At 37.3% G+C, this 22,135-nt stretch overlaps 2 protein-coding genes across 3 annotated transcripts; one reads left to right on the top strand and one right to left on the bottom strand.

The window, feature by feature from the left end:
- Positions 1–378: 378 nt before the first annotated feature.
- Positions 379–12,667, bottom strand: LOC113512943 (uncharacterized). Of its 2 annotated transcripts, none has more exons than XM_026897026.3 (5): positions 12,000–12,667; positions 8,031–8,198; positions 6,891–7,104; positions 5,417–5,617; positions 379–4,904 (listed from the first exon to the last, which is right to left on the bottom strand). In XM_026897026.3, exons 1-5 carry the CDS (start codon positions 12,015–12,017, stop codon positions 3,457–3,459), a joined length of 2,049 nt encoding a protein of 682 aa, XP_026752827.1. In that variant the 5' UTR covers positions 12,018–12,667; the 3' UTR covers positions 379–3,456. The 2 variants fall into 2 exon arrangements, with proteins under 2 accessions (XP_026752827.1, XP_026752754.1); XM_026896953.3 differs by having other exon boundaries at positions 6,891–7,107; positions 12,000–12,666.
- A 1,487-nt stretch (positions 12,668–14,154) lies between these two features.
- Positions 14,155–19,694, top strand: LOC113513218 (PR domain zinc finger protein 5-like). The gene is made up of 3 exons (XM_052892463.1): positions 14,155–14,517; positions 15,987–16,722; positions 18,143–19,694. The coding sequence occupies exons 1-3, from the start codon at positions 14,317–14,319 to the stop codon at positions 18,205–18,207; spliced, it is 1,002 nt and encodes a 333-aa protein (XP_052748423.1). The 5' UTR covers positions 14,155–14,316; the 3' UTR covers positions 18,208–19,694.
- Positions 19,695–22,135: the final 2,441 nt, after the last annotated feature.

Below are 22,135 nucleotides of genomic sequence, written 5' to 3'. Positions count from 1 at the left end.
ACAACTGTTTCACAGTAGAAAACCGAAGGGGACAGATGCGCCCAAGCAAACGACTTTTGTACAAAGTCTCCCTCTGGTTATTTTGGATTTAAAAACTTTAATAAAATTTCTACGAGACCAATCTAAAATAACGAAGTTCTGAGGTAACATAGGTAGATAAAAAAATAACAACCGAATTGAGTAGGCACCTCCACTTTTTTGCAGTCGTTTATTTATTTATTCATAGGAAAACCAGGGCTACACTACAGCAAATAGATACAGTTTTAGGACAACATTATTATATATAACTTCATTTTTAAAAAGAAAAAATGCAACAAGATGACAGTGACGAAACATTGTCTTTGGCATCTTGCATTAGAGAAAAAAAAACACCAGTACTTCCTTCATAATCATCGTTTATTTACAATATCCGATATACATAATTGCAGAAAAATAGGAACTGTAATGAAGTAAATAATACTACATGATGGTAAGTAACAAATATTACTCATTAATCATTCTTGATATCATTAACTTCTTGAGATATCTTTACAGATCTTTTAAAACTTTTTCCTTTGCCCGTGTATTTTTGGCGCCAATCTGTAAGCCTGTGTTGCCAGGTCAACGTTAAAATTTATACCGTTAAACTGTAATTATAATTTAAAATTAATGTTTAAATTTGTTAAAAACAAACGAAATATTATTGGCGTAGCCAAATATAATATAATACAAGGTAAAGGTATTAACTGAGATAGGAATGGATGAAAATATGACACATTTTCGAACTGTTAGTGGTGTACCACTTCGTGTTCATCAGTAATTATATATGTTCGCTCAGACGAGATGCCTACAATCTTAGCTATCTCCTCGACAGTCAATCTTCGATCAGATAAAATTAAATCACAGATTTTTTTCTTTGTTTTGATCAGTGGAAGGAGTCGAAGGCCGGCCACTACGGGGCTCATCTTGAATGGTCTCACGACCGCGTTTAAACTCTGCCACTCAGTTTTTAACAGTCGCATACGATGGTGCGGACACACCCAAAGTAACAGACATGTCTTCATGTATAGCTTTTAGAGTTAAACCTTTCAAATTCAGGTATTTTATCACTGCACGATGTTCAATTTTATCCATTTTCAAAAATAGCTTTATTTGACTTACAGTATCACGTGTAAACGAACAATGAGTTACTGTGAATAAACTAAACTGTGCATACTTGTTGATAAATAATGTAACTACAAAATGAGGGTAGTTATAAAAAAAAAAACAATGACTTTAACCATGTTAGGCTAAGAACTTTTCAAATGACCCTTGTATATTGCCACAATTTCTCCCGACTTTTTTCTAACTAGACCTGGCAACACCTGATAATTGCCAATCGTATATCGTATAAATCCGGTGTATAATGAATAAACTAAACTCACTTTTAGATTTTTAATATAATTACATTATCAGATTGTAAATACGTTGCGTAAAAATGGAATAACAATGTAACAACCCGAATAACATACAATACATCGTGATCAGAAGCGGCACAAAGACCAAGTAAAAAAGAAAAAACATTTCATCTTTACTAACCCTCGTATCTCGTCTATTGCGTACGCGCGAATTTCAGAAGAAAATCAATGGAATTTACCATTTCTAGATAGCGTAGAGATAAATCATACACCCCACTTTAAATCAGAGCTTCAGCAACACAACTGTGATAGCTGCATCCAAATCGATGCAGTAGTTTTTGTCCGATTCCAAAACAAATATACAGAGAGACAAAATTTTATAAAAAAAAAATACTGTCTTGACATTTACTGGTCTTTATTAAGACCTTTTATATAAATTTTGGCTATGTGGTCCCGGCATAGAATCGGCCACCCCTTCCTTTACCGTGGGTGTCGTAAGAGGCAACAAGGGGAGGGCGAGGGATTAGTAGCAGCGTCCCTCTTAAAACATCTCTAAAACCGCATTAACGGTTGCCAATCTGCCTGTAAGCGTGGCAACGACTGGCAAAACCCCCCAAGGGGGAGGCTTATGTTCAGCAGTGGACAGTTAAAGGCTGGTATGACGATGATAAGATAAATTTAACTTAAACACCTTTTATGTACAGACACCGTCGAGTTACAATTCTATTATATTAGTAAAATTGTCGGAGTAAATGAAAACGATGCATGGTTGTCGAGATTCTATGGAAAAATCGTCTTATAATTACACTTTGTTTTAACTACCGCCTCCACGTAACCACTAACATGATACTTCATTATATTTTCAAAATATTTTTTTTTTTATATACAACTTAGAATGACAAACAAGCTGACGGCCCACCTGATGGAAAGTGGTAACCGTCGCCTATAGACAAGAGCAGTACCGTGGACATAACAGAGTATACTGTTTCGCCCATGACACCCCCCATGCGTTGCCATTCCTGAGGACTCAGGTGTTATTCCTCTGTACCTTGTAAATTCACGCCATATCCCACCCTTTAAACCGAAACACAGCCATGCAAACACAACTGCTTCACGGTAGAAACACGAATGGGAAACTTAAATATCGATAAAGAAAGAAAGAAAGAAAGAAAGAAAGAAAGAAACAAAGTATTATTCCAGTAAACTAAAATTAAAGCATTTTTAAATAGTCATATATTTTGTTTTTCATTACCATTAATCTCGGTAGTGGAACAGTTTTAAAATTTAAATATGGAATACTTTTAAAATCGATTTAAAAATAGAATCTAGATTTTAAATTTATCGGTGGTATGGCATTACTTATTTTACAAGTTTTGTATAGAAATAAGTTTATGCAGTTTCACAGGAATGACAGGGCATTTTGGAAATGATTATGCAGCCTCTCCGACAACCTTCACGGAAAGTAGCTCATATGTGTATGCAAGAAAGTCGGTCGATTCGCTCCTATATAGGTATCAAGGATTACACGTTTTTACATAGATAGCTATATATGTCTCAGATTATATAGATAGAGCTTCGAGCTTCAAAAACTGGTCAACTTTTTGTCAGCTAATTGTCAAATTAGCCGACTAATTTTTTTTTTATCAATATTCTATATATTTACGCATAAAATGTATCTTGACGTATTATTTAATAAATAAAACGAGTGTTTACGCATTAAAAAGACGCAAACTTTATAAGACAAAGTAAACATAGAAGTTATAAAGGAATCACTCATAAATATTTATCACGCAAAATTGTATGAAAAAGTTGATACGTTTTTCTCGAAGCATTTCTATAGCAACACTCTATCTATGTATATAATCTAAGATATACGTATAATCTATGGTTATAGCAGTCTATAGTTGCACGTGATACCAGAGAGATCACTTATAATCGTCTCTTGTAGTCAAAACCTCAAATCACAGCAGCCAGTAATGTAACTCCCATATCTAACCTCTTAAATTAGAACAGCTTACCAGCAATAGCGAAAGCGGCCGTAGCCTCAAAAATGGATTAAAAAAAAGTTTTCTCCATTATGTCACTTTTCACACAGAGTACATGTTTGTATTTCTTGCAGTGTATTATCTGTTTTGTGATTACACTGTTTGTTACTGTCTAAAGCGTTATTTTTACTACAATACGTACAAAATGACGTTTCAAATATGGACGAACATTTAAAACAATATTTCACGCTTCCATTCGGCTCTATGGTCTTCGAATCGCTATTCGTATCCGTCTCGTTTATTTTATTAAAAAAATAAATAGTTTTATCTTTTTTATCACCAGTATCCGAAGTGTTTAGTTCGTTAATTTTCCTTCTATTGATACTTTTGCATTTTTTGTAAAAAGAATTTATTTTACTTTTACCCCTTTCGAAATCTTTCGGACTGTCGTCCTTTGGTTCGTTTGAGATTTCTATATTGGACTCATTTGATTGTTTATCGCTGTGTAATATTGTCGATTTCCTATCGTCGTGCTCGTCCGACATTATTTTGTAGACCGTAATAAATTTCTTTTTATCCGCCTCATTGGCCGAGTCAGTTTTCTGTACACTTAAATCTGCTTCTCCATTGTTTTTGCTTTTGGACTTTTTTTTGAAGAATTGTTTTATTTTTTCTAATATCTTTTTCGATGTGTCATCTATTAATTCGGCTTCGTCGACTTTGGGTGATGTGTCACCGTTCTTGTCATCACTGTTAGTCGTCTGCTCGTCATCGTCTAGCAAATATTTTATATTAGTATCAGATATTGTGTCTGCTTCTTGGTCAACACTCGACGCGTCATCTGAACTTCTAATAGATACGGGCGAGACAAACGAACGTTTAATATTAGTTAAAGGGTATTTTTTTAAAGGTGGCAACGTCATCGGCACTACGCTACTGCTGCTAGTTTGAGGGTGGCGCCCTCTGCTATCGTGGCTTTCTACTACGCTTGAATCTTTCCAACTGAGACCCTGTTTATGGATTATAGACGTTTTCAAATGAGATTCCACATCGTTGGCGTACTCCAAATGTGGTAGTGTTTCCGGTTCATGATTTACATTATCATTTGTCTCTGTATTTATATTAAATTCATCGAACAACTCTGTAGGTTTATCACTATTTGCTATGGGTATTTCAATGTTTTCTAAGTTTGTAAGGATATCATCATGGAAACTCACGTCAAACAAGTCCCCTTCAGTGCTTTCGGATTGTGTTTTTTTAGAATTCCTAACTACGGGATCTGCCATGCTTTCATTATCGTTAATAATTTCATTAGACACATTCTCCTTCTTATCATTGTTTGCAGCAACTTCCACTTTGGACGTGTCCTTTTTATTAGCTTTATTTCTTATATCCTCAAGTAACATTTCAAGGTTCGACCTTTTCCTAATATACTTAGGGTCGAGTTTAACAGTCTGCGTGCTCGCAAGATCTGTTGCAGGTACTTTCAAAATGTCCTGAGGTTCGTCTTGAGATGATATTCGCCTTGATGACGGTATTGGGTCTGAAATTTAAGACAATTCTTGTTACAAGAAGAAAGACTATAAAGAAAGCAAACAAGCATATAAATATAATAAGGGAATAAGAGAAATAAGGGAATTGACAAGTATAGGCATGTTTAAGCGTCATCTAAGGGATGCTCCCTTTTGTTGTCATGGGCATAGCAGTGTATTGTTCATGTCTATTGGCGATGTTTACCAGTTTCCATCAGGTAGGCCGTCAGCTTGTTTGCCACCACGCTGCTCATAGTTTTTTTTAATGGACGATAATGGAATGGTAACCCCGCCTGCGCTAATGGTATACGCTGGCGGGGCACCAGTGAGAGATAATAGGTGAGGATGAAAAGGCAGGTCAGTTAGCCCATCGTGATGTATACACCTGGAATTCGACACGATGGTTTCCAGAGGGGACCACGTGGAGGTCGACCTGAGTACTCAACACTGCTAGCAATGCGACTGGTAGTTTGCATTACTAAGGCGCTCGTCGTTATAATTTACTAGTTGAATTTAAACTCACTCTCAGTGTACCACGGCTCGGGCGGGTCCTCCCACCAGACAGGGCTCGGACAGGTCAGTATCTCCATCAGGTCCTCGTCATCCAGCTGCCCAGTGTCCTCGACCAGCTGGATCACTTCTGGCATGCTCAGCTCCGAGTATACCGGACTTTGAACTATGGGCCGACATCGGATATTCGTCTTGAGTGGAAGCGACAGTGGCTCTGAAAAATCATAAATTTTTCCAAATTTATCAGAGATAAACAGAGATAAGATAGATTAGGCATGACGATCAGAGAACGATTAATTGAAAAATCTACTTTTTCCATCAATATATGGTCTTAAGTTTTTTTTTTATACAACTTATAATGGCAAACAAACTGACGGCCCACCTGATGGAAAGTGGTAACCGTCGCCTATAGACATGAGCCATGGACATAACAGAGTATAATGTTTCGCCCATGATACCTCCCATGCGTTGCCATTCCTGAGGACTCAGGTGTTATTCCTCTGTACCCTGTTAATTCACTGCCATATCTCACCCTTCAAACCGAAACACAGCCATGCAAACACAACTGCTTCACGGTAGAAACACGAATGGGACAGAGGTAGCCAAGCAAACGACTTTTGTACAAAGTCTCCCTCTGGTAAGTATTAGCTGTGTGGTCCCGGCATAGAATAGGCCACCACTTCCTTTCCCGTGGATGTTGTAAGATCCAACTGTATTGTTCAAGTCTATAGGCGATGGTTACCACTTTCCATCAGGTGGGCCGTCAGCTTGCTTGTCATTCTAACTTGAATAAAAAAAAATGTTGACTTGGAGAGGTCGCTATTTAGCAATATGATCGCTTATTCCCCATCTTTTTTGTTGTTATATCAGACATAAGGGGGGTTTACCAGTAGTTAAGCTTTTAGCTGTAGGTGGGAAGGATGGGGTGACCGTATTCTCTGCTGTATATTCTATTTTAATAGAAATTGCAGAACATATAAACAAACGAACAATCGAGCCGACTATAAGACAGTCCGTCGACATCCAATCTACACTAATTATTATAAAGAGGAAAGATTTGTATGTTTGTATGTGTGTTTGTATATTTGTAATGAATAAACTCAAAAACTACTTTGCCGATTTCAAAAATTCTCTCACCATTAGAAAGCTACATTCACCCTGAGTAACATAGGTTATATTTATTGCTAGAAAAGATTAGGGATCCTTACTAAAACTTTGGTAATGTAACTCGAGGTTTAAAAAAATGCTATAAAATATCTTTGGTCGCGTGCGCTGCGGAAACTATTGGTGATAGAACAAAATTATGTTCTACAATATTGAAGAAAATATCAATAACTACAAAAACTCCGCGACACTATATGTCCAACTATTATCGTTATGTCACAGTAACCACTTTTTAAAATGTTGTAAAAATGTCCACCCGTGCGAAGCCGGGACGGGTCGCTAGTGATAGAATAATTCGAAAATCGGGTACAAACTGCAGTTACCTCGCTGCGGGGTACACAGTTTCCTCTTGTTTGTCCTAGCGACCATCTTCATCTCATAATTCGGTTTCAACCACACTTTTTTCGGTTTAGGCTTTTTCTTTAACACCGTCGGTGTTATATATTCCTTGGTTTCCAAATTCAATTTCTTCGGTGCTGGAGTGGCGTGGGTTTCTGGACTCTTTTGTGGTTTCTTTGATGGTAGTCTTGGTTTTCTCTGCTGGAATTAACGACAGAAAGTACTTTTAGAAGGTGGTCTTTGCACAAATCTACTGCATAGGCACCTCTGTACCACTCAGGTTTCTATCAAGCAGATGTGCTCTCATGGCTACGGTTCTCAGTAAATTCACGCCATATCGCACCCTTCAAACCGAAACACAACCATGCAAACACAACTGCTTCACGGTTGAAACACGAATGGGATAGAGGTACCCAAGCAATCGACTTTTGTAGTCTCCCTCTAGTGATGTGCCCTCATGGCTGCGATTTGGTTTGAAGGGTTTTTTTTTTTATTTATGATAATATAATGGTAACCCCGCCTGCGCTATCGGTACACGTTGGCGGGGCATCAGTCAAAGATAATAGGTGAGAATGAAAGCAGATCAGTTGGCCCATCATGACGAATCCACCACGAATTAACCACGATGGCTTCCAGAGAAAACCGCGTGGAGGTCGACTTAATATACTGCTAGCAATGGGGCTGTTACACCCCATCACTAATAAACCTTTTCCTTTCCATGCCATCATTATATCAGCCACTAATTGTCCACTGTTGGACATAAGGAATAAGAAAGAAGGCGAATTGGCAACAGCAGGAAGGCTTTGGTGAAGTGTTAAGAGGAACACTGCTACCCATCCCTTAGTCGTCACTTACGACACCCACGGGAAAGGAACGGGTGGCCCATTCTATGCCAGGACCACACGGGACCAAAACAAAAAACAATATGTACTTTTTACCAGACAATTTTAAGGATGGGGCCCAGCTTCCTCTTAAATATGTCAAGTCTATTATTATTATTGCAAGACGAGCTTTTTTTAAAAAAAAACCTATGACACTGCGACCTTTCCACGATGTTTTGTGTTCCCCCTTTTTTAAAGTTCGCTGCGAATTTGCCTAGTCCATACTCATGAGAGTTTATTTACCTGTCCAGTCTTGGAGGTCGGCGACTTGAGCAGCTGGGTGATGCTCTTCATGCTGCGATCCTTGTTGCGGAGCTGACGCTTCTGCTGCGCCGACTTGTACCTGGTCACGATCATTTCCTTGGCGGGCAGCTTCACGGACCTCTGCGACTTCGTCGACATACTGGTGGTCTGGAATTAGTAATAATAAGAAATAAATACCACAGGATATATCCGCCATGCGATCCCAGCATAGAAAACAGCCAGCCGTTTCTATCCCGTGGGTGCCGTAAGAGGCGACTAAGGGAACTTTATAGTCGAAACAGTATACTCTGTTATGTCCACGGTACTGCTCATGTCTATAGGCGACGGTTACCACTTTCCATCAGGTGGGCCGTCAGCTTGATTGCCATTCTAAGTTGTATAAAAAAAAATATTATTAAATTTTTAATCTAATATATAAAATTCTCGTGTCGCTGTGTTTGTTACCAAACTCCTCCGAAACGACTTTACCGATTTTTATGAAATTTTGTGTGCATATCGGGTAGGTCTGAGAATCGGCCAACATCTATTTTTCATACCCCTCAATGATAAGGGTGACCCTTCCCAATATTTTTTTAATGGACAAAAAATATTCTCCAAATAATGTATATGGCAAAACAACGTTTGCTGGGTTAGCTAGTATTCCATAATATGGTTGGTAGATATTGAAACAAGTCTAATTATTGGGCCCTGTTGGACACACCAAGTAGGAATAATATATTTGTAATAACAGCAGAAAGACATGCTGCGAACATAATAAAAAAAAAACCCTTGTTTGTGGTTTCTCCATCACTTTTCGAATAGGTTTCTCACATTCTTTATTGACCACATTACAAAAAAATGTCTGGTACAAAAGGCGGACTTAATACTACATAGCAATCTCTCCCAGTCGACCTTTGGCAAAACAGAAATGTTTTGCCAAATAAGGTGAAAAATATTGAAAATTGTGAAAAACAGACTAAAAAATGTCATAAAAACCAGCTGGCCATAAAGTTATGTTTGCATCCAACAAATAACTGCTTAAATCTAGATTAAAAAGATCACGACTGGAGCCAGCATTTAAAACTTTAATTAGTTCGAGGTGACATCTCTCTGGATATGCATCTCCTAACGCCCACAATTTGTAATACAACAGATTTTTTGATGGCTAAAAAGGGCTGTTTGCAGACAGATAAAAGGGAAAAAAAAATAAAAAAAAAATTGGCATTTAGCTTATGTCAATGGGCAGTACAGTCCTGAGCCATGAGAACTCAAGAGTAAATACATTAATCAATCCATAATACGTAATGAAGTATCTATAACGGACATCAATTACACGTCTGTTTTAGATACTTTATTATAATATACTTTATTACTCAGACTACAATTTGGTCCATTTTGTCAGTAACAGTTTTCTTTACAAACTATGTTAGTAAAAAAATAAAAGCAAATTAATTAAAGCATTTCATTCAGATGTGAGCCAGCCGACTAGAACAGCATCTGAATTAAATGCCCAATTATAGGCGAGTTATATTTCTCGCCTATTACTTTTAGAATGCTGTTGACGCTTGTCCTAACCCTGTGTAGCAACGATGCAGTTCTCTTTCTCCTTATAGTATGTATTTAGTGGTATTTCGCGGCTCACTTTTGGCCACAACAGAATATCAGTGTTTTGCTTTTTTTAGCGCAAAGCAAAAAGCTGAGTTGTGGCCATTTTGTATTGCTGTGGCACACGCATGAAGAAGAAAAAATTTTTTACTAATTTTATGCATTCTGATTTTGTTTTTGGTTTTTTTAACTTTTGTACATGTATCTATTTTTTATATTTTTTCACATTGCTTTTGTATCTTTTGCTGTTTGTGTGCTGTAAGTGATGCAAATAAATTATCTATCTATCTATCTATAGCGTAGTAATCATCTATGCGAGATTGGCAAACATGCTAGAAGCGCTACAAAAGCGAGCTAGCCCCAACAAGCACTCTAAAACTATTATTGAAAGAAATCTAAAACTAAGTAAAGGTGAGTCTTATAAAATTATATGGCATAGCCCATATCATCATATCAGCCTTTAACTGTCCACTGCTGAACATAAGCCTCCCCCTTGAGGAGTTTTGCCGGTAGTTACCATGCTTGGCAGGCGGATCGGCAACCGCAGTCAGGCTTTAGAGATATTTTAAGAGGGACGCTGCTGCCCATCCCTAGCTGTCCCTTAGTTCTCTTTTACAACACCCACTAGAAAGGAAGGGGTGGCCTTTTCAATGCTGAGACCACATGGCCATATCATCATATCAGCCATGAAAATAGGCATCTCGCTATTATGGGGTTTTGCCAATGGTTGCCAAGCTTATAAAAAACATATACATGCTGCCATATCTCTCGGTTTGCCCAATGGTTGACTGGTAGAGAACAGCGTCCAGTGTTGTGTCCACCATATGTATATAGTTTCGCTGCATATGCATTAGTTTAAATTAATAAAAATGGATAAAACAAATAATTAGGAAACAGTTTTTTTTTTTCACAATGACATTGATGAAAATGGTATGAGAATTCAACTTATACTAGCAGTGAGAATTAGAGGCACATTGTGAATAACTCATCAGGAATTAAACATAATGGCTTCTTTTATTGGATGGGAGTGGGATGGTACTTTTTTTTTAATGGATGATAATGGAATGGTAATCCCACCCGCGCTATCAGTATACACTGGCAGGGCACCAGTGAAGGATGATAGGTGAAGATGAAGCAGGTCAGTTAGCCCATCGTGACGAATTCAACAAGAATTGTTCACGATGGAGGTCGACCTAATAAGGCATATTGCCAGCAATGGGGCTGTCAAACTCCATTACTAACAAAGTGGGATGGTACTATCAGTATACACTCATGGGGCATCAACAACATGATAAGTAAGAATGGAAACAGGTCAGTTACCTCCTCCATGATGATTTACACAAGAATTAACCACCAGAGAACTATATAGAGGTCATCCCGATAGGGTATATTGCTAGCAACCCTTCTTCCACAACCACAATGGTTTCCAAAATGGACACCACATGAAAGTCAACCTAATAGTGTATATACCTATGTGGCTGTCAGATCTCATTACTAATGGATAGATTAAAAAAAAAAAACACAGTTTTTGTCCGTTCATCTCAATTAAATCTGTTAACTGAAGTAAATAGTATAATTATAAAAAAAAAGACATGCATAATTAACAAAAATTGTTTTATATAACTAAATAATATATTGAATTCATTTTGTGTAACATCTATCCAGTTACATATAACCTATACATTGCATAGAACTTTGGACATGTGCTGTATTGTTTAAACCGTAAATTGTAAATTCCCAAAGATCCTTTTTTGGCAAATATTGTAACTATTCAGCTTTGTTAAACTCAGCACTTTTGATTCTATGTTAATAATTGGTAAGTAAACAATTTTATACATAACATAAGTAAATAGGAAAGAATAAACATGTTAATAAAATTTTATAAACAATCATTTGTCATGTAGGTAGGTATAGATTTATAATAATTATATTATTTAATCTTTTAACATTAAATTATACAATTAATTAACATATCTACAAGCAAACAAGGTAGTCATTGAATAATATCAATCAATTAAAGATAAATCTAGGGCAATAAATATAGATATAATAATATAAGACTTAATACTCTATCTTAAATCTCTATCTATAAAAAAAAAATGACGTAATCTAAAATCAAATGGAAGTACAATCTGTGTATATTAATATATCATAAAAATTCAATGAATTCATGCCTAAAGATAACATGTTGAATCTACATTAAGGTATTATGCATTACAGACAAATAGTAGATAAAATGAAGCATTACAAGATTTGGTTTCAGCATGGTCAGTGCTCAATTTAATATCATAAAGACAACAGATTATTACAGATGTAAAACGACATTCAATTAAACAGACATAAATAACAATTATATACACATACCTTACGTTTGCAATCCATATAACATAAACACAGGTTATCTACTTCGAATATTAATGTTTCCACTATTCAGAAGCAAAGCTGAGCAAATTATTGTACTATTGAGAAATAGCGTAGGGCCTAGATATTAGACTAATAGGTAAAAATGCAAAATTGCATTGTTAATTGTAAACCGAATGTTTTCATTTATAACTTATTAGGTTACATTTAAAGTTAACTAGTTAATAATGATACAAAATAAACTGTAATTAGTCGCAATATTATTAAATTTTATATTTTTGAAACGATTAGAAAGTAATATATATGTAAAGCTAATACGCATGAGACGTCACGACTTAGAACCTTGTCACTCTTACATTGTAAAATATTATCGAATTAAATTGGTCTTAGGAGCTTATTAATAAAAACCTAAGTGACATTATCTTCAAACCGTGATCACTAAACAATCCAGAAATTAAACTGTAACTAAAAATACAAATAAATAACTTTTGGTACATCTACATATGCTTTATAATTTATTTATTTATGACTGGCACTCTGGACTTTTTTCATTTGTTGATGAGGAAATTTGCCTATTGACCGGAAACTATTAGATTTTCTTATAACTTTTTTAACTGATCAACAGCCATGAATATTTTTTAATTAGAATTATGCAAATAGGCAATTAAAATGTATTAATTATTATTTGGCTGTCTACTGGATAGAAATAAACTATTCAGTCTTCTTTTTCTCACAAATGGCAAGTTTGACTCCATCTATTGACCTTTTTTTTTTAATTGGTGAAAATGGCATGGTAACCCCGCCTGCGCTATCGGGATACGTTGACGGGCACCAGTGATGGATGACAGATGACGATGAAAAGGCCGGTCAGTTAGCCCATCGTGACTAATAACACTAGAATTAATCACGACGGTTTCCAGGGGGAACTGCGTGGAGGTCGACTTGATAAGGCATATTGCTAATAATGGGGCTGTCAAACTCCATTGCTAGCAATCCCTTTCCCCCCAACCCCTGACATCACTTTGATTTTTTTTTGCTTCGTGCTCTATTCGCGCTAGGCTTGCGAGAGTTGGAACATCGTTGTTAGAATAACATTTTTATATTAAACTATGTTACCTTAATAGGCGGATATGGACATCTCTAATAGGCGGCATGATAGTCGAAATATAGCGCCATATCAAAAAACAAAGCTACACTTACATTTTTTATTAATATTAAAATAATATATGTTTTGTTAAATTACGTTGTAATAAACAAAAGTATAAATTTTATGTTCTGTGTAATATAACACAAAGAAATAAACAACGTTTTTAGTTCATTATTTTTATTTTTAATAGACTTCAACCAACGAGTAAACAACAATTGTAATTAAAATAGTTAAGGATGATTAAAGTTTACATGTAATATATAATTAATTAATTAACTTGTTCGTATACCAGTGGAGCTAATTTATGTGCTATATTAATAATATAATATTACTAAATTTGATGAACTTGAAAAATTAACTAAAATTCATTAGTGCTCTCCCCACCATGGTTCTTGCTATTCATCGATATGAACTGATATTCATCGATAAGTATCAAAAGGTGCTACTTTTTACTAAATATACTAAAATGGCAACACTCGTAACCATTAATGAAAAAAGGATATTCCAAGCGGTCGGGCTGTCTCTTCGTGTTGACTCGGATACGTTCGAACCGACTCGTACATGAATAATTACTAATAAATGATTTTAGCGTTTAGTAAAAACGTCACGGAATGAAATTTATAGTCGCATGAAATTAGTAATTGAATTAATAAAATTAGTAGTCAAATAATTCGAATACTCCGAATAAATTGGTCAGTTAATTAAATAGTTATCGTATTAGTAAAATAGTGCATCGTTAATTGTTAACTCACCTCTTCAGATCTAACTCTTTTTATAATCGATTAGCCTATTTCGAAAAAATTTTCGAAAACTTTTCTTCTGAATAATTTTTTTAGGTTTTTCATCAGCAGCAGTTGGAAATAATATTGATATCTTTATTAATTTAAAATAATAGTAGATTAGAAAATATTTACAGTTATTTATATTAAAATCAGACTTTACAAAATTCGGTTTAGCCCGAAAATTTAAAAATGTATTAGCAACATTGGATGCCTGTTTGTCATATAAACTTGTATCCTTTAGTATATGCATTTTTTAATTTTTTTTTATACGTATATCTATCTAGTTACTAGAAAAAGAGATTTGTTTCTATTTTAATAATTTAAATGTCGTCAACATATAATAGAATCATGATAAGTCGACGTATTGAACATTAAATCTCAGATAAACAAAATGTTTCGTTCAGAGGTATATAGAGTTCCTCAAGAGAAAACCAATGTATCCGCGCCCCATGATGATGAAGGAGATTACTACTGTGATATGTGTGATGAAGGTGGATGGGACAGCGAAACGGAATTAGAAATACACCGCCAATACATCCACACGGATATACTGTGCAATTTATTGAATAATAAAAACAAAATCGTTTGTTTTGTAAGTACTTAGCTATCGTTTTCTATGCGACTTCTAAAAAAGGAAATATTTTCTTTTATTTTTTGCGATTTTTTAAAAAGGAGATGTTCTCCCGTTTTTTTTTCATGACCTGTTGTACTAGGCACGATTAGTAAACAGTTTTACTGTATTTTTTTTTATGCAACTTTGAATGGCAAACAAGTTGATGCCCTACCTGATGGAAAGTATACAATCACTTATAGACATGAATAGTACGGTAATTATCACCGAATCTATGGTGATGAATATATTGCCCCTCATGTATTGCCATTCTTGAGGACTGTCATGTTATGCATCTATACTGTGTAATGTGCTTTTTTTTTAAATAATATTGCATAAAATAAAGCAAAGATAAAAAGATTAAGTGAATATGTATTACTTTTTGTCTGTTTTATATTTTTAAACTAGCTTTTACATATAGTTTTACTCATGCGACTAGAATAAAAACTATGTACTTCTCTATCCCATATAGTATGTTTATAACTAATTTAATGAATTTAAGATGTTCTAGGTAACAAACAAACTCACTTTCATTTAATATTAGTAAGTATAACCAAATGGTATAACACCTCCTACCATCATAGGCTTTTTATCATCTAAACGATCTGTCACATATGTTACGATTACGTTTATTTTTTTCATACAACTTAGAATGGCAAACAAGCTGACGGCCCACCTGATGGAAAGTGGTAACCGTCGCCTATAGACATGAGCAGTACCATGCACATAACAGAGTATACTGTTTCGCCCATGATACCTCCCATGCATTGCCATTCCTGAAGACTCAGGTGTTATTCCTCTGTACCCTGTAAATACACGCCATATCCCACCCTTCATACCGAAACACAGCCATGCAAACACAACTGCTTCACGGTAGAAACACGAATGGGACACATATGCTCAAGCAAAGGGGTTACCAATTGAATATCATCCTTTAAAAAAATCTACACATGACCACAGTCCATGTAATTTCCACTTGGAAACACACACACACAGAGGGAACTGAACCTGCGCTCTCTGTACACACTGACGAGGGATGATTGATGAGAATGAAAATATAGGTCCATCTCATTGTAACAAATTCAAGGACAAATTAGATATGATGGTTACCAGGGGAAACCAAGTGGAGGTTGACCTGATAAGGTGTATTATTGATAGCAATGGAGACCAACCTCCCCATAATTAACAAACCCTTCTCTTGAGTAGATCAGTAGGTCCTGTCTCGTATAAACCAGGGGGAACCGCGTGGAGGTCGACCTGATATGGTATATTATTGATAGCAATGGAGACCAACCTCCCCATAATTAACAATCCCTTCTCCCGAGTAGGTCAATAGGTCCTGTCTCATATAAACCATAAAACATGCAATGGGAAGTAAAAATTAAAACTGTTAACATGTTTGTCATTGTAAGTATAAGAAGTGATCAAGAAACGGTTTTTTTTTATTCCAGACGTGCAAACGGGAGCAGCCTGACAGGAAAACCTTATATAACCACATCAAGGAAGAGCATCTACTAAGTTCAAAGAACGCTGTACGCGTGGAACGCGAAATATACATATGCGACTATTGCTGCCACATATTCTTCAATAAACTCCTCCTAGCCTCGCACATACAGAGGAAACACTGGCCAAAGACAACGAAAAGGATCATAGAATGTCCGAAATGCCTCAAAATGGTCACACCTCAATTCCTCTACGGTCACGCCGAGATGCATCAGCTGCAAAGCATCTCTCTATGTCCGATCTGTTTGGAAAAGTGCATCAATCGCAGCGATCTGGCCGTCCACTTGAGATCGCACATGAAACACTATTATTGCAACATCTGCCAGTACAGCACGAAGAGGGAGAATTACTATCAAACCCATATAAATCACCATAAGAAGTATAAAGTCCCGTACCAAGGGGACTTTGCAAGGTATTACATACCTGTCAAAGGGGTGTTGAAGAAGAAATTCCTAACACCGTTCCCCATAAAAGGTTTGCCGCTGTGGAATAATGTGCATATATGCATTCTATGCCGCGAGATCTGTCTCAGTCGACATAAGATGCAGTTGCATGTAAGTGAACATATAGAGCCTAAAGTGACCCTCAGGAAGCGGCACGTGTGCGTGTGCGGGGAGGAGTTTTTCAATAATGTCCTACTGAAACATCACGTTTTCAAGTTGAAAGGTTCTCACAGTGCGTTAGGTGAGTTCTTTTTTATTTAATGGATCTGGCTTCATAAATAACGACATGATACCCTTCAAGAGAAGAGCATATTCCTTTTTAAAAGGCCGGCAGCACAGCAATGCCTCTGGTATTGCGGGCGATCATGGGCGGCGGTAGTCACTTACATCGGGGGAAAGGGATTGTTAGCAATGGAGTTTGACAGCGTTGAATTCGTCACGATGGGCTAACTGACCTGTTTCATCCTCACCTATCATCCTTCACTGGTGCCCCGCCGGTGTATACCGATAGCGCAGGCGGGGTTACCATTCCATTATCACCTATAAAGTCGCTTACCATCAGGTGAGACGCATGCTCCTTTTCTCTCTGTATTATAAAAGAATAAATAAAATACCCATTTATTATTACTCCAACATAATTAATGTTTTATGAATCATTGTTTTTTACAAAAACTGTACAGTTTTAAATTACAATAGTCGCCTTTTTGACTAAGGCCTCCACCCTTTCCTTCCACATATGCTTACTATGGGCTGTCCTCATCCACACTGATCCATTTTCCATCACTAGCTCGTCTGCCCACCGTCTGTTTGGTCGATCTCTCTTCCTTTTGCTATTCTCGAGGTATCAACTCTTAACACTTTCTTTGTCTACCAACTATTGTCCATCCTGCAGACATGTCCGGATTTAGCCATAGACAAAAGTTATGGAAATATGCACGGAATTGAATGAAAAAGACCGAAAAGTTGGTAGGAATAAGGATTGGAGTTTTTTTTTAATGGGTGATAATGGAATGGTAACCTCGCCTGTGCTGACGGTATACGCTGGCGGGGCACCAGTGAGGGATGATAGGTGAGGATGAAAAGGTAGATCCAAAAAATACACCTAAAATTCAGCAGAATGGTTTCCAAGGGGACTCTTCGCCATAAGCGGAGTTTTGGCAGTAGTTGCCACGCTTGGCAACCGCAGTTACGCTTCGGTAATGTTTAAGAGGGACGCGTATGCTCATCCATCTGCTATTAAGTTCCCTTAGCCGCCTCTTAAGACACCTACTTATATACTAATTCATTAAACAAACATCTATACACAATAGGAGCCACAGACAGCCCTCTATGTCGAGGCTGTTTCGACGCCGAACAAACGGCTGCTCACGTAATCCTGGAATGAGAGGCTGTGGCCCATCAACGTTTAGAAATCCTCGGAATGGTGAGGTCGCTCCGTGAGGCCTGTAAAGATCTCAGGAAGCTTCTGTGCTTCTGGACGGAGCTAGGTTGGCTGTAGTAGCCACGACTCATACGCACAATGGCCCAAGTGAGAGGCTAAGCGCGGAAAATGGAGTCCTTTTCACATTTCACATTTCACATACTAATTCATGTGGCACTTATTTATTATTAATTATTGTTAATCATAGACTATATTTGTCTTTTTTTCTTTTTTTTTTCAGATGAAGAATATATAACCATAAACGTACCAATGAAATCACAAGATGTATATGTAATACCCCAATAGTAGTATATATTGTACATATCTTAATTACAGTTACTAGTTCACCAGAGGGAGACTTTGTACAGAAGTCGATTGCTTGGGTACCTCTGTCCCATTCGTGTTTCTACCGTGAAGCAGTTGTGTTTGAATGGCTGTGTTTCGGTTTGAAGGGTGGGATATGACGTGAATTTACTGGGTACAGAGGAATAACACCTGAGTCCTCAGGAATGGCAACGCATGGGGGGTATCATAGGCGAAACTGTATACTCTGTTATGTCCACGGTACTGCTCATGTCTATGGGCGACGGTTACCATTTTCCATCACGTGGGCCGTCAGCTTGTTTGCCATTCTAAGTTGTATAAAAAAAAAATTTTAAACATGAATGTACAAGAGTGCACGTAAATGCAATCATGTTGAGTGCATTGCAGATAATCAGCAATATTATGACTATAGTCTGTCTACGATAACATGGCACGTCCCTGCAAAGGATTATACCATCATCATGATGTACCATTTCCAAAGTGGTAACCGTCGCCTATAGACATGGGCGTCACAGGATATCCTGCGATGCTCATAATACACCTCGTGCGTTGCCATTCCTGAGGACTAGCGTGTTATGCTACCATATCGTTTAATATCACTGTCATATCCCACATTTCAAATTGTAACAGCAAGCAAGCACAGGTGCCTGGTAGAAACACGAGAGATACCTCTATGGCAAGGGTGGCCGACTTGACTAGACCCAAGATCTACTGTTTACCGACGAAACCCTGTGCCATCTACCAATGACATACTTCTTGAAATCACAAATGAAACGACATAGTTCAGTACACAATTACGTAGTATTGTAGTATTGTTTTTATTTTATTTTATTGTATAAAAAAATATAAAATTGCAAATTATTCTTAGTAACAATTTATTTATATTAGCGTGAGCATTGTGTCCGAGCATCTTCCGCTAGATTACTGTTTGTTACTTCATTACTCCGTCAGGTGTAAACCGATTTGAAGTTTTATATATATATATATATATATATATATATATATATATATATATATATATATATATATATATATACCGCCACCTAAAACCTTACGCCCGTGTACGCTTTTACACCCTGCACCATATACATATGATACAGCCGCCTCTGACGCTCCTCGGAACAGCCAGTAACTGTCCACTGCTGAACATAAATCCCCACTATGCAGCTTTACCAGTAGTTGCCACGTTTGGCGAGGCAGGAGACCGTAGTTTGGCTTATGGTAACCATTAAATTCCCATTTGTCAACCATGAAATTCCCGCAGTCGCCTCTTACGAGTCGTAAGTTACGATATCCGTGGAGAAGGAAGGTGTGGTCCATTCTATGGTGGATCCAAACACCATAGAGTGGTCTCTATCGGTCCTATTCATACATGATTTGGTTGTTTTTTTATGTAAGAAATGTATAGTATTGTTTGTAAGTTGAAACGGAATGCAATCAGCGTATTTAATAAACCACAATTCCCCAAGTATTCGTCTTTTAATTTCCTTTTTTTTTTATACAACTTAGAATGGCAAACAAGCTGACGGCCCACCTGATGGAAAGTGGTAACCGTCGCCTATAGACATGAGCAGTACCTTCTTTCTGTACTTGGTGAACTATCAGCACCGCCGGTTCGCACCTGTACTGCTCAGTTTGCTCCCACTTAGTGACAATGGAGTGGTAAGGGGGCATCCATTAATTACGTGAGCTCTTTTTCGATCAGTTTAGACTCCTCCCCCCCCCCTTAGGTGAGATTTAGTGAGATTTGCCTTAACCCCCCCCCCCTACGTAAGATTGACGCAAAAAATATTTTAATCTTAATTTATATTTATTATTCGGGAAAATAATAAATCGTTCAGGTATACTATAATTTATTTATTTAAATTAAATAAAACTCAAAGTAAAAATCATAAAAACAACACTTTCTTTTAAATTTTTACTCAATCCATGGAGACTCGTGTATTTTTTCAATCGAAATAATTGAACACATATCATCTGGGATTTCTAGTAGTGCAGGAAGACAATCACTGGAAACGTCTACGTTTATCTTTAATATTTTAGTAATATCTTTAATATTTTATATTTTTTGAAGTTGACGTGAGATTTTTGATTATCTCCCCCCCCCCTCGGTTTAAATGAGATTTGGTGAGAATTCATTAGACCCCTCCCCCCTATTCTGAGCTCACGTAATTAATGGATGCCCCCTAACCACACCCGCGCTATCGGTATACACCGGCGGGGCACCAGTGAAGAATGATAGGTGAGGATGAAGCAGGTCAGCCTATCGTGATGAATACACATGGAATTCGGCACGTTGGTTTTGCACGGGGGTACCACGTGGAGGTCGACCTGATAGGGGAGGGTATGTTGCTACAGTATTACCACAATACAGCTACGCGGTTCCCTCTGGAAACCATTGTGGTTATTCCTTGCTGAATTCGTCACAATGCGCCAGCTGGTCCGAGTTTGTAGAGGGGAAAGGGATTGTTAGTAATGAGGTATAAAAAATTCATTGCTACCAATATATTTGATGCACTATTATCGGTTGCTCATCGGCAGAATAGACAATCCTGCAACTCTCAGCCGTTGTACTTTGTACGCACCCCAACGCTGCATGCGATTGCGTGCTTGTAGACTACTATCGACACTTATCAGGCTATTTCTCTGCTCAATTCTCTGATTGCTCAGCAGCCCAGATATTGATATATTTAATGACAAAATAGATATATTTTTAAAATGTTGTGCAAAATTTTTAAGTTTGTGAAATAAACCCGTGGCTCGCTACACGTTTTGGGGTACTGTAAGTGTGGTGAGTAATTGTCAAATAAATAAATAAATAAATATCCTATCGCGGGAGAAGGATTGTTAGTAATTGGAGCTTTAAACTCGATCACTATTGATAAACCTTCAAGAAAAGAGCATATTCCTTTTTAAAAGGCCGGCGGCACACCTGCAATGCCGTAGGTGTTGTGGGTGATCATGGGCGGCGGTGGTCACTTACCATCAGGTGAGCCGCATGCTCGTTTGCCCCCTGTGTTGTAAAAAAAAAAACATACCGTGACAGATCGACCTCCTTGGTTTCCCCTGGAAACCATTGTGATTAATTATTGTGAAATTTGTTGAGATAGGCCAACCGACCTGGCTTCATTTTCACCTATCATTGTTCACTGGTGCCCTGCCAGTGTATACTGTCAGCGTATACTGCTGGTCTTTCGTAAGTCTTTTAGAAAAGACTCTTACTAGCGTCAGTGAGCCGTAAGCACTTCAGACATAACTAAATCTGGACGAGTGGCGGTCCTCCACCTAGCGTTTTTCAAGGCACTTTCTTCCACGCACAACCATTCTTTGGAATCAACTTCCAGCGGCAGTATTTCCGAACCGATACGACAACATAACCTTCAAGAAAAGAGCACATTCCTTTTTAAAAGGCCGGCAGCACACCTGCAATGCCGCTGGTGTTGTGGGTGATCATGGGCGGCGGTAGTCACTTACCATCAAGTGAGTCGCATGCTCGTTGTAAAAAAAAAGACACGTTCTCAATAAGAGATTTTTTATTCACTAGCATTTGTTTTGTATTGTTAGATATCTTTTGTAATAAAAAGCTTTTCTTTCCTTCTAAAAGATTACAATAGTAAACTTACTATAGACTAGCTATTGCCCGCGACTTCGTCCGCGTTTCCTTCGTTTTTCGTAAAATAAGTAGCCTATGTCTTCTCTCACGGTTCAGTGGTTTTGATGTAACACACACATTTCCCTTCACTGCTCTGCTCCTATTGATCGTAGCGTGATGAAAAGTGTACTACAACCTGGCCAGGAGTATGAAGAATAATTGTACCAAGTTTCGTTAAAATCCGTCGAGTAGTTTTTGTTTCTATAACGAATATACAGACAGACAGACAAAAATTTTACCGAATGCATTTTTGGCATC

Source organism: Galleria mellonella, unplaced genomic scaffold (assembly GCF_026898425.1).
Source record: "Galleria mellonella isolate WM207_F2 unplaced genomic scaffold, CSIRO_AGI_GalMel_v1 utg158, whole genome shotgun sequence".
NCBI lineage: Eukaryota > Metazoa > Arthropoda > Insecta > Lepidoptera > Pyralidae > Galleria > Galleria mellonella.
This window is presented reverse-complemented; position numbering and strand designations above follow the sequence as displayed.

Coding starts and splice junctions, on each gene's coding strand:
- LOC113512943 (XM_026896953.3), bottom strand. Junction 7,108..8,030: donor CGACCTCCAAGACTGGACAG/GTAAATAAACTC, acceptor CGTTAATTCCAG/CAGAGAAAACCAAGACTACC. Junction 5,618..6,890: donor ACTGTGTACCCCGCAGCGAG/GTAACTGCAGTT, acceptor ATGATTTTTCAG/AGCCACTGTCGCTTCCACTC.
- LOC113513218 (XM_052892463.1), top strand. CDS start 14,317: ATGTTTCGTTCAGAGGTATATAGAGTTCCTCAAGAGAAAACCAATGTA. Junction 14,518..15,986: donor AAAACAAAATCGTTTGTTTT/GTAAGTACTTAG, acceptor TTTTTATTCCAG/ACGTGCAAACGGGAGCAGCC. Junction 16,723..18,142: donor AGGTTCTCACAGTGCGTTAG/GTGAGTTCTTTT, acceptor TTTTTTTTTCAG/ATGAAGAATATATAACCATA.